The sequence below is a fragment of the Rhincodon typus genome, unplaced genomic scaffold, assembly GCF_021869965.1.
Source record: "Rhincodon typus isolate 14 unplaced genomic scaffold, sRhiTyp1.1 hic_rhity00004612, whole genome shotgun sequence".
Classification (NCBI taxonomy): domain Eukaryota; kingdom Metazoa; phylum Chordata; class Chondrichthyes; order Orectolobiformes; family Rhincodontidae; genus Rhincodon; species Rhincodon typus.
In genome coordinates this window covers 1-12,595 of record NW_025970250.1, presented here as the reverse complement: position 1 = coordinate 12,595, position 12,595 = coordinate 1, and the positions used below count along the sequence as shown (strand labels likewise).

General features: G+C 47.7%; 1 protein-coding gene across 1 annotated transcript; it reads left to right on the top strand.

Annotated features, from left to right (window-relative positions):
* Positions 1-2,453: 2,453 nt before the first annotated feature.
* Positions 2,454-10,838, top strand: LOC109925875 (differentially expressed in FDCP 6 homolog; the record flags this gene model as incomplete). The annotated part of the gene is made up of 7 exons (XM_048593927.1): positions 2,454-2,516; positions 5,012-5,158; positions 5,546-5,654; positions 6,000-6,190; positions 6,796-6,903; positions 8,670-8,836; positions 10,658-10,838. Coding segments are annotated over exons 1-7 (966 nt in total), but the record flags the coding sequence as incomplete, so codon positions are not given.
* Between the last annotated feature and the right edge of the window lie 1,757 nt (positions 10,839-12,595).

Sequence of the window (12,595 nt, the reverse complement as noted above, 5' to 3'; positions counted from 1 at the left end):
TGTGTTCATCCAGCCCTGCGCCTTGTTGTCTCGGATTCTCCAGCATCTGCAGTTCCTACTATCTCTGCAATCCAGAGGATCCAGGCATTCTCCAAATCCATTGAGAAAACTGGGAATTTCTCACTAAGAGTTGTTGCTGACCTCTGTAGATGGGATCCTGGCTGATAGGGCAAAGATGATATGGAAATTGTATAAACTCACAAAGTGAAGCTACTACTAAAGTACTGTTAGGGTGGTGCGTGTATGGAATGAGCTGCTAGAGGAAGTGGTGGAAGCTGGTACAGTTACAACATTTAAAAGGCATCTGGATGGGTACGTGAATAGGAAGGGTTTAGAGGGATATGCACCAAATGCTGGTAAATGGGACTAGATTAATTCAGAACACCTGGTAGGCATGGATGAGTTGGACCAAAGGATCTATTTCCATACTGTATGACTCGATGACTCTATGTTAAAGTTATGGATAAAGGATACAAATCCCTTTGTAGAAGAGATCACGTTGCAATGTATTATCATATGAAATACTGAGAGATATCCCACAACCAGTTGTAAGTTTTCTTTTTGCCTGGATCTGGAGATATGGGACAGAGATCAGAACGTTTCTGTTACATCTTGTGAATGTAATGACCAGGATTAGCGTGGCTACAATCAGAAACAGTAAGGATACATGGACTGCCATGTATTGTGGGTTGGAAGATGCCTTGCAATACCAACAGAATTCTTAATGGATAATGGAGGTGAATTTGCAAAAGATGTCTTTCAGGACGTGTGACGTCTTAAGGATTGTGCTTATACATAGAGCTGTTGAAATGTCCATTCAGAAATGGCCTGTGTTAAAGAAACCACGCAATAAGTGATGAGATGTTGCGCAAAATACTGGCAGATCTGAGAGTTACAAACGGCCCTGGCATGGGCAGTACACAGTTGGGAGGAGTAAGTCCAAACAAACTAATACCTTTGAGGATGTAACAAAACACATTGATGAAGATCGAGCAGTGGATGCAGTGTATATGGATTTTAGCAAGGCATTTGATAAGCTTCCCCAAGGTAGGCTCATTCAAAAAGTAAGGAGGCATGGGATTCGGGAAAATTTGGCTGTCTGGATACAAAACTGACTGTCCAATAGAAGACAGAGAGTGGTAGTAGGTGGAAAGTATTCAGCCTGGAGCTCGGTGACCAGTGGTGTTCCGCAGGGATCTGTTCTGGGATCTCTGCTCTTTGTGATCTTTATAAATGACTTGGATGAGGAAGTGGAAGGGTGGGCAAGTTTGCTGATGACACAAAGGTTGATGGAGTTGTGGATAGTGTGAGGGCTGTTGTAGGTTGCAACGGGACATTGACAGGATGCAGAGCTGGACAAAGTAGTGGCAGATGGAATTCAACCCAACAAAGTGATTCATTTTGGAAGGTTGAATTTGAATGCAGAATACAGGGTTAATGGCAGGATTCTTGGCAGTGTGGAGGAACACAGGGATCTTGGGGTCCATGTCCATAGATCCCTCAAAGTTGCTACCCAAGATGATAGAGTTGTAAAGAAGACGTATGCTGTGTTGGCTTTCATTGGCAGGGGAATGGAGTTTAAGAGCCACGAGGTTATGCTACATCTCTATAAAACCCTTGTTAGACCACACTTGGAATATTGTGTTCAGTTCTGGTCACCTCATTATAAGAAAGATGTGGAAGCTTTAGAGAGGGTGCAAAGGAGATTTACCAGGATGCTGCCTGGACTGGAGGGCAGGTCTTATAAGGAAGGTTGAGGGAGCTAGGGCTTTTTTCATTGGAGCGAAGAAGGATGAGAGGTGACTTGATAGAAGTGTACAAGATGATGAGAGGCACAGATAGAGTGGATAGCCAGAGACTTTTTCCCAGGGCAAAAATGACTATTACAAGGGCTATAATTTTAAGGTGATTGGAGGAAGGTATAGGGGAGATGTCAGAGGTAGGTTCTTTACACAGCGTGATGGGTGTGTGGAATGCGCCGCCGGCAGTGGTAGTGGAGTCAGATACAGAAGAGACATTTAACTGACTCTTGGATAGACACATGGAGGATAGTAAAATGTACGGTATCAGGGTAGTTTGATCCTGGTAGGATAATAGGTCGGCACAACATCATGGGCTGAAGGGCTGTACTGTGCTATACTGTTCTATGTTCTTAATATCCAGACAGAACCCAAAATGATCTTCAATACTACATGACGATCCTTCACACCAGAAGGAACATCAGTCAGCTCTGATTCATTTACTCCTATCTGCATGGATTACACGCTGATGGAAAAAGCATTGAGACATTGCATCAGGCTGTTCAAGGAAGAATTCCAATCTGGTCACATGAGGGAGAGGGACACAGGGAATAGCAAGGCCCAATACAGGTGGTTGAATGTGACCGGGGAAAATGTACATATACAACTAAACTGAAACTAGACTATAAAGGCGAATTGCTCAGTACTACTGCAATGTGTTCTGAGTTTTCGGAGTCTGAGAACGTGGCAGAAGGTATTGATGATAAACGACCCCATGTATTGCATACACTCATGAATTTTAGAATTTGGACCCAGAGGGGCAGGACTTAAGAGCTCAGGAGATGCACACTGATACATGTACTGATTGTGAAGACATGAGAAAATCTTCTTTGGAGATATTTCACTTAAAATCTGTTCATGGGTTGATTACTGGCCAGCAGAGTCAGGTGACAAGATGGTGGACACAATAATGTCCGCAGGAAAATATACAAACTGGCTCCATGTCCAAGATAAGGAACAAGAGACGAGGGCTGTAGCATGGCAATAGGGAACATGATAGTGGAGAACTAGAAGATGCAGGCACAGTACTGTTCAGGGGGATACATCTAGCAGTAAGAGATCATGTCCCAATGTGAATCTTTCAGAGAGATCTGAATCTGAGGAAAGAGGCCACAGCTAGACAAGGTAGTCACCTATCATGAGGAATGGTCAATGGATCAAAGCAAAGGTCTCAAGGATCAGGAGGGATAGGTGTGTGTGTGTGTAGGTGTGTGTGTGTGTGTGTGTAGGTGTAGGTGTAGGTGTAGGCCTCTGTGTGTCTCCTGGTAAATGGAAGGTCGGGTGATAAAAGAGACTGAATGAAGAGAACTGGAAAATACTTGGAGGGTATTCACAAGTTGACGATGGAAGTCCACCTACTTTGTCACACAGGTGGATTCCATACAGAACAGATCGTACCACATGGGACCCTTATGGCTAAGGTTAGGTTGGTAGCTAGAGTCTTTGAGCAATGTTTGAGTGAGAGAGAGTAGGCTTGACTCTCCTACAGTAGGGAAGGGAATTATGAAATTCTTTTTAGCCATTTTAACAAACTTTCCTTGGAAGTGTAACTCTATAGATAACAAAGTGGTGTTCCTTCAGGGTAACCTGCTTCAGATGGAAGTATTCTTACAGCCCCTGAAGAACTTCCAGGAATACCGGGAAGCTGTGGAAATTAAATAAATGCCCTTTTGGGTAAAATGACGCATCTGCAGTGTGGTATTTTTCAGTAGGGGGCTGGTGTGTTATCGTTGTGTTATTGTGTAATCACAACTGAACGCATACCCAGTATTGTTGTATCGGCATTATCATGGAAAACTCTCAGGCATCTTTGTGATGCAAGTTGACAGGGACTGGGGCCATTAATGCCTTAGAGGAAAAGATTATTAATTGAATTAGGAAGGAATTCAAATTTGGCAGTCAAGTTTCTGGAGCTTTCAAATATGTGTTGGGAAATTAAGCAAGGTCAGTAATTCTACACCAAAAGTCTTACTTGGAAAATGTTAGCCCTATTGCAATGATTCATACCAGATCTGGACTGAAAGATGAGGCTGCCACTAAACACGGGACAGAACAGTTGTGTCTTCTCCTGGGCCTGGCCAAACTTGCTATAAACAGCAGGCTGTGATTCCCGACTCTTGGCTCCTCCTCTGCATCTACATCTGTGCCTCGGTGCCCTTGGAGATGGAGCACCATTGTATCTACTCGTGTCCTTGGTGCTTTCAGAGAGCGATGGGCACCACAGGGGCTGGAGTGCATTATTTCCCCCTCCAGTGTCCTCCTCAATGTTCCTCCACCATTCCCCATCACTTATTGCTACACTGCCCCTGGAGGGCATGTTCATAATGAGGTGATTGGGTATTTTGTTAAATTGGAGATGGTTATTAAATTTTTTTTAAGAAAAGATTTAGTTTTTAGTTCAGTGATTAGATAACATGATGGAGGGTTTCACTATCTAAAAACATTGAGTTCTTATTGGTTAATTTGGTGTTGGGTTTCTTTCTATTGGGGGGGGTGGGAGCAAAAAGTCCGGACAGAGAGAGGGTCCAGAGGGGCAATGTGGAAACTGATGTTTGTATTAAACTAATGGTTCATAATGAAACCTTTTGGAAATCTCAAAAAGTCTTTTAGAGATAGTAAGAACTGCTGATGCTGGAGTCTGAGATAACACAGTGTGGAGCTGGTCCTGGCCCGAAAAGTCAGCTTTCCTGCTTCTCCGATGCTGCCTGGCCTGCTGTGTTCCTCCAGCTCCACACTGTGTTATCTCAAAAAGTCTTTTGGTGCCTCATTCAACACAAGGACATCAGTGTGTGAAGGAGAGGATTTCAAAGTTTCGCCATCTTCCATTTGAAACTGTTCCTTCTCTTCCCAGTACTAAATGACCTCCCCTTACTCTGAGACTTTCTCCCCCTTGTTGTAGTCTCCCCCACCATTGCCCCCACCCCATCCCTACTTTCCCATGGCCAGGGGCAACGTCATCCCTGCATTTACCCTGTCAAGACTTCTTGCACCAGTTACTCTGCGATGAGATGACAATCTGTGGAGGAGAGCTAGTCGATCAGATTGGAAAATCCAGAGCAAATAAACAACATGATGTCCTCACTCGGTTACACTGAGGCTAACTGCTGAGGGCTAGCAGCCGTACTGGGATCTGCTGGGCCCTCTCACTGTATCCACCAGAAGTTCCCAGCCCTGTTAATTGATTGAGCTCACCTCCTGCTTTTGTCCTGCAGGGATACATGTGGAAGAAAGGCAATGTCCGACGGAACTGGAATGAGCGCTGGTTCGTCCTAAAGGCTTCCAACATCCACTACTATCTCAATGAGGACCTTAAGGAGAAGAAGGGGGAGATTCACCTCAATATGGACAGCACTGTGGAGGTGAAAGCCTTGGGCACTAGATTGACATGTCAGACACTGGGGTACAGTACCAGTGGGGACAGGTCTGTCACTGTATAACACTGGGGTACAGTACCGGTGGGGACAGGTCTGTCTCTGTATAACACTGGGGTACAGTACCGGTGGGGACAGGTCTGTCACTGTATAACACTGGGGTACAGTACCGGTGGGGACAGGTCTGTCTGTGTATAACACTGGGGTACAGTACCGGTGGGGACAGGTCTGTCACTGTGTAACACTCTATAATACACAAAAGCTTTTCCCACTTTGCTGCCAACTGTTTTCTCTCTGCTGTCTGCTCTTTATTAATGTTGCTGTGTCAGGCTCTCCAATCGGTTCCTTACTTGCGGATGTGTTGCTCTCCTGTAGATGCTCCCTGATAAGGAAGGGAAGCGATGCCTATTCTGTGTAAAGACCATAAACCGTACGTACGAGCTGAGTGCGTCGGACCTGAAGCGGAGACAGGAATGGATAGACAGTAAGTGACGGACGGAGCTCACTGGGAGAGCCGTGTCTATGTTGTCTGCCCCGGGGGGAGGTGGGAAGATTGTGACCGTCCGTTTCCGGGACTCGGAGTGGAGTTTTCATGGAGCCCTAGTTTGATTCGTAACAGAATGCGGGTGTCGCTGGCTGGGACATCGAGAATTGCCCATCCCTAGTTGCCCCTCAGAAGATGGGGTGGAGCTGCCAACTTGCGAAGCTGCAATACCTCCTGAATGTTGGCAGAGGGGCACAGTTGTACTCTCCTGCTTCCCGTTGGTCTGTGATTTGTTTGCAGTTGCTGTCATGATGGTTAGATTCTGTGTTGTTGTGTCTGGTACAGGTATCACAGCTGCGATCTGGATCCTGGCAGAGAACAAGAGCTCGGTGCACAAGCTGCAGAAGGAGAGACGGAGAGAGCAGCGACAGCAGGCAGCTGCCAGATTATTGGAGAAGAAGGCACAGGAGGACAGGCTGGCAGAGCTGCAGGTCGAGAGGGAAACACAACTGGCACAGCTTGAGCAGCTCAGGCAGGTCCGAGTGCCACACCCGGCTCTCATCCTGGATCTATGTGTACCACCCCACCCTCACCAACCCCGTACTGTCACTGCAGCAGTGGGAGCATACTGTGTGTGTGAGAGCGAGTGTGAGCACTGTCTGTGTGCAAGCAAGTGTGTGTACTGTGTGCGAGCGAGTGTGTCAGTGCTTTCTGTGTGCGAGCGAGTGTGAGCACTGTCTGTGTGAGTGAGACCAAGTGTGTCAGCACTGTCCGTGCGGGAATGAGTGTGAGCATTCTGTGCATGCTGGACCAAGTATAAGCACTCAGTGTGAGTGTGAGCACCCTATTTCTTTGTCCTTTCATCCATTGGGATGTTGAGGTCAGATCCATGTTGCCTTTCCCCCACCCCCCAAGGTTAGACACAAATCCAGAATGGACTGAGGATCCAAAATGGTGTCTCTGGTCTTTTCTCTGAACTGACTGGATGGTTTCTGTACTGTCCAGGCAGGACGCTCCTCAGTGATAGTAATCCTCCTGCTCTCATCTCCCATCATAGCGCCATGGTTACTAGAGACGAACCTCAAACAGCTCCCATCATTCTCACCACCTCCGTCTCTGAAAATCCTTGTCGCTTTCCTAGGCACAGGAAGAAGCTCAGCACCTCTGGCGAACCAAGGAGCTCCACTGGATGAAACAGCACGAGGAGCTCCAGCAGAAACTACAGATACAGCTGCAAAAGGCCAAGTCGGTAAGAAGTACGGGAGGCCTACAAGCGGGCCTGCACCACAAGACCTGGAACTGGATCCAGTCCCAGGCCCAGGACTGGGCCATGAGGCCTGGAGCTGGAGGTGGGTTCAAGCCTTGGCCTGGGCTGTGAGGCCTAAAGCTGGATCCAACCCCAGGCCCAGGACTGGCCCACAAAGCCTGGAGCTGGATCTAGTCCAGGCACAGCCCTGGGCCATGAGGCCTGGAGCTGGATCCAGTCCCAGGCCCAGGCTGGTTCATGAGGCCTGCAACTGATCCTTGTCTACACACAAAGAACGGAGTTTCCAGGTGACCATTTGGAATCTACCTGTGCTGTCCCCATCCTGGGATTGTTTGAGAATGTATGTGTATGCCTGTACAGAAATCTCCCAGCTCGGGAGGGTCACAGTTACCAGTGTAAACAGCAATGCTAGAATCTGCATTGATGTTCCTCCTAGACAGCTGGGGGAGGGATGGAATATTCCAGAACAAGAAATGTTCCCATTCTGAAAGGGCAGAAACGGTTATGGTATAAGCTAATTTACAGCTATCAAAAAGCAATTTGCACCCCCCCCTCCCCCATCCCAACCTATACCCCGAAAGTGAGAGAGAGCTGGCGGTAAAGAGATAACTATGTCCCAGTGTGTCCCAAGAGGCCTGTACAGCAACTGATGTGTCCTGCAGAAGATGTTATTAAACTGGAAAGGGTTCAGAAAAGTTTTACCAGAATGGCACGGTGGCACAGTGGTTAGCACTGCTGCCTCACAGTGCCAGGGACCCGGTTTCAATTCCACCCTCGGGTGACTGTGTGTGTGGAGTTTGCACATTCTCCCCATGTCTGCATGGGTTTCCTCCAGGTGCTCTGGTTTCCTCCCAGAGTCCAAAGATATGCAGGTTAGGTGGATTGGTCATGCTAAATTGCCCATAGTGTTCAGGGATGTGTAGATTAGGTGGGTTACGGGGGATGGGTTTGGGTGGGTGTTCTGAAGGTCGATGTGGACTTATTGGGCCAAAGGGCCTGTTTCCACACTGTAGGGATTCTATGTTGCCAGGATTGGAGGGTTTGAAGTTTGGGTGAGACTGAATAGGCTGGGGCTTTTATACCTGGAGCATCGGAGGCTGAGGGGTGACCTTATAGAGGTTTATAAAATCATGAGGGGCATGGGTAGGCTGAATAGCCAAGGTCTTTTTCCCAGGGTAGAGTAGTCCAAAACTAGAGGGCATAGGTTTAAGATGAGAGAGGAAAGATTTAACAGGGGCCTGAGGGGCAACTTTTTCACGCAGAGGGTGGTCCGTGTATGGAATGAGCTGCCAGAGGAAGTGGTGAAGGCTGGTACAATTACAACAGTTAAAAGGCATCTGGATGGATATATGAATAGGAAGGGGTTAGAGGGATATGGGCCAAATGCTGGCAAATAGGACTAGGTCAGATTGGGATGGCATGGACGAATTGGGCCAAAGGGTCTATTTCCGTGCTGTATGACTCTACGGGTGCCTGCCTACAGTGCCCAGGTTCTGCTGCTTTAGCCGAGCCATATTGGCAGAGGGCTGTGAGGATGGGGTGTCTCAGCCTGTACCATTGATGTTGACTCCCAGTCAATCAATACGGGCAAGATGCGGAGATGGAGCGGGGGCTCTATGGAATGGGACCCTGCCCACCAGCTCCTGCAGGGAGAGGGTACTGCACGTGGCAGAAAACATTTGTCGTTGAACTGCGAGGTGGTGGGTATAAGCTGCTGTATTTTTGCGTATCTCCCTCTTTCTTTGAAGGACAAGCTCCAGATGCAGTTGGTGATGGAACAGAAGGAGCAGGAGGCCGGTGCCCAGCGCCAACGGATTCAGGAACTGGAGACGATGCAGCGAGGGTTGGAGCGGGCCCTAAGGGCTGAGATCGAGGCCCACAGCAATGAGCAGACAGTGCGATCTGCGCAGGCAAGGTGCAGTACCAGGAGTGAGGGTCAGGGAGCGGTCTCTCCCCAGTCACTAAGAAAGCCGTTAAAATAGTCCTGGCCCAGTGCGGGGGTCCCAGGGGAACCTCTTATGGTAACCCATTGCTGCAGAGTTTGACTCCTGCCATGGTGTCTACTAGAATTTAAATTCGATTCTCACCTTTTCTCATTAGTCTCAGTGACAGTGATCATTAAGATAACATCAGTTGTTGTAAAAATCCATCTGCTTCGCTCCATGAGGGAGTTGAAAGGTCTGGAGAAAAGGCAGGAAAGTGGAGTCGAGGGTTATCACATCAGCCATGATCTCATTGAATGGCAGAGCAGAGTTGATGGGCTGAATGGCCTCCTTCCGCTCCAATGTTAGTGGGTGTGGCGTAAAGGAGAGGTTTAGGAAATGATTGAAATGGCATTATTATGGTTTAACAGGAGATTAGCTGGACGGGGTAGGTGGGAAAGAGATGACTTATGAATGTTTTGATGCCTTCTGTATTGGGTTTGATGGTTGGTGGATGATGGGGAGAAGACAAATCTGCATTGTGACAGTTTGGTAAGTGTTAGACTCCAATGTCCCAGTGTTTAGAGAAAGCTCTTAGCAATGGCAATGGTATGGGAGCTCTGTTTCAGATGAGGATACTTGGTAATAGGGGGTCAGACTCAAGGACTAAGACAGCAAACCTCTCTCCTGGTTTGAACCTTAAAAGTGGAGTCACAGATAGACAGGATGGTGCAGATGATGTTTGGTACGCTTGCCTTTATTGGTCAGTGCATTGAGTATAGGAGTTGGGAGGTCATGTTGCAGCTGTACAGGACATTGGTTAGGCCATTATTGGAATTCTGTTCAGTTCTGGTCTCCGTGCTATTAAAAGGATGTTGTTAAACTTGAAAGGGTTCAGAAAAGATTAATAAAGATGTTGCCAGGATTTGAGGGTTTGAGCTATAGGTGGAGGCTGAATAGCCTGGGGTTATTTTCCCTGGAGTGTCCGAGGCTAAGGGGTAACCTTCTAGAGGTTTATAAAATCATGAGGGGTATGGATAGAGTGAATAGTCAAGGTCTTTTTCCCAGGGTAGGGGAGTCCAAAACTGGAAGGCATAGGCTTAAGGTGAGAGGGGAAAGATTTAAAAGGGTCCTAAGGGGTAACTTTTTCACACAGAGGGTAGTGCGTGTATGGAATGAGCTGCCAGAGGAAGTGGTGGAGGCTGGTACAATTATAACATTTAAAAGGCATCTGAATGGGTACATGAATAGGAAGGGGTTAGAGAGATATGGGCCAAAATGCTGTCAAATGGGACTAGATTGGTTTGTGATTATGATCAATGTGGACAATTTGGATGGAGCGGGTCTGTTTCCGACTCTGACTCTGAGGAGAAATGTCTTCACTCGGAGCATGGTGAGCCTGTGGGATTCTCTGCCACAGAAAGCGGTTGAGGCAAAACAGTGAATGTTTTCAAGAAGGAATTAGATGTAGATCTTCAAGCTAAAGGGATCAAAGGGTACGGAGAGTAAGCAGGAACAGGGCATTGACTTGGATGATCAGCCACGATAATATTGAATGGGGGAAGCAGTATCGAAGGGCCAAAATGGCCTACTCCTATTCCTATATTTCAATATTTCTTTAATTGTCTGGAGAGCATCCTGCCATGGCCTGAGCATGTGAACAGAAAGGCTTGAGGAATACAAGTAGCTCTTTCCTGTTATCTATCTGTACTGTGGGGTGTGAACACAGCCAGGCATGTTTGTCCAGCCTGATTAAACCTGGCATTGAATGGCCCTGTTCCTGCTGGTCTCTTCTTTTTTTCCCCCCCTTAAAGGCTGCTGCAGGAGGAGGAGGAGAAGCTGAAGGAACTGATGATGCTGAGATCTGAGCAGCAGGATCTCGCCCAGCAGGAGGAGAGACAGCAACAGCAACGGCTGACCACCAAGGCCCAGGCTCTGCAGCAGGCCGTGGAGCAACTGAGAGAGAGCAGGCAACGGAACAAGCAAGATCTCGCTGTGAGTGACCCCCGGGGACTGTCAGCGGACCTCGACCACTGCCTGTCCCACCCCGTACTCAATGACACCAAGTGGTCATCGTGCCATAGGGCTGCTCTCTCATCATACAGAGAGAAAGCTGGCGAGGGTTTAACTTGAGGGTCACCACGCCTCAGGTGAGGGGAGAGTTTGAGAAGGAGAGTCCTTCACGGTAACCTCAGCCAGTGGCGGGAATTGAACCCGTAATGTTGCTGGCATCCTGCGTTGCAAACCAGCCGTTTACCCAACTAAGCTAACTGAGCCTATATACCTCTCTTTCCCAATGTAATTTGTGGAGGCTGCCTGGGGTGGAGGGCACTTGGTTAGGGGGCCCAGATTTGGAAGATGGAGCATGACGTGGGCAAATGTGACCTTGGTGGGTAGAATAGAACAACGTATGCTCCAACTGGGCGCCCTCATCCCAAAACATTGATCTACTTGACGGGCCAAATGGCCTGCTTCCACACTTTAGAGATTCTGTGATTGGTATCTGGGGATGTTTTAAGAGGGTGGGTGGAATGTCAACATTTATTGCAAAGGGAGAACCGAGCATAAAAGCAAGAGACTTCTTGTCCGACACCTAGATGTTAAAAAAGTTGCTTTTCTGGTCCACGTTTCTTTTCCAACTCTCATGCCACCAACTTAAACACCAGTGGGGAATTGTTCCCCAGTTGATTTCTCACCTAACCATTCTCAATTAACCCACCTCCATCAGCCGATCTGTCTTGACCTCAGCTGTCCCTGAATGACCCTACCTGTGGTTGTACAGGGGCGTTGGTGAGACTGCACCTAGAGCACAGTGAGTACAGTAGTGTTGGTTTCCTTTATTTAGGAAAGGACAGCATTGTTTGGAAGCAGTTTAGAGGAGGCGGAATCAACAGGCAAGTGACAGGTGAAACGTAACACAGGGAAGTGTGAAGAGATTCATTTTGATCGGAAGAAGCCTGAGAGACAAGAGAAAACGAATTCTAAAGGAATGCAGAAACAGTGAGAGCTTGGGGTTAGTGGGGCGGGGTTTCGGGGGGAGAGGTGGTGGTGGGTGGAATATGTGCATAAGCCATTCAAGGAGGTAGGACAGAGTAAGAGAGTGGTTGATGTAAAGGGTATAGCATCTTGGCTTTACTAATAAGAGTGTAGAGTCCCAGAGAGGGTGGTTATACATAAAACAGTGGTTGAGCTGGAGAAGTGTGTACAGTTGTGGGGGCCACATTTTGGCACGTATTGGAGAGAGTGCAGATAAGTTTCCCAAGGCTGAAACCGTTCAGTTATGTGGATAAATTGGAGAAGTTGGGGCTGTTTTCCATTTAAAAGAGGACACATTGACATTTACAACACAGGAATCCATTCAGCCCATCATTTCTGCACCTATCGACAAAGATCTGACTGCACTGATCCCATTTTCCAGCTCTTGGATCATAGCACTGGAAACAAGGGCAATGCAAGTGAATATTTAAATTCTAAATAATTGTTACAAGGATTTCTGACTCCACCTCCCCTTTCAGGGCGTGAGTTCTGGTCTCCTACCACCCCCCAGGTGAAAAAAGTTCCCCTTCAGCTTTCCTCAAACTCTTCCCTTAAACTTCTGCCCCCTGGTTAGTGACTCTCTCCCAAAGGGGAAAAATAAATTGCCTTCCTATCCACCCTAGAGATAACAAGGTGTACAGCTGGATGAACACAGCAGGCCAAGCAGCATCAGAGGAGCAGGAAGGCCGATGTTTCGGGCCTAGACCCTTCTTCAG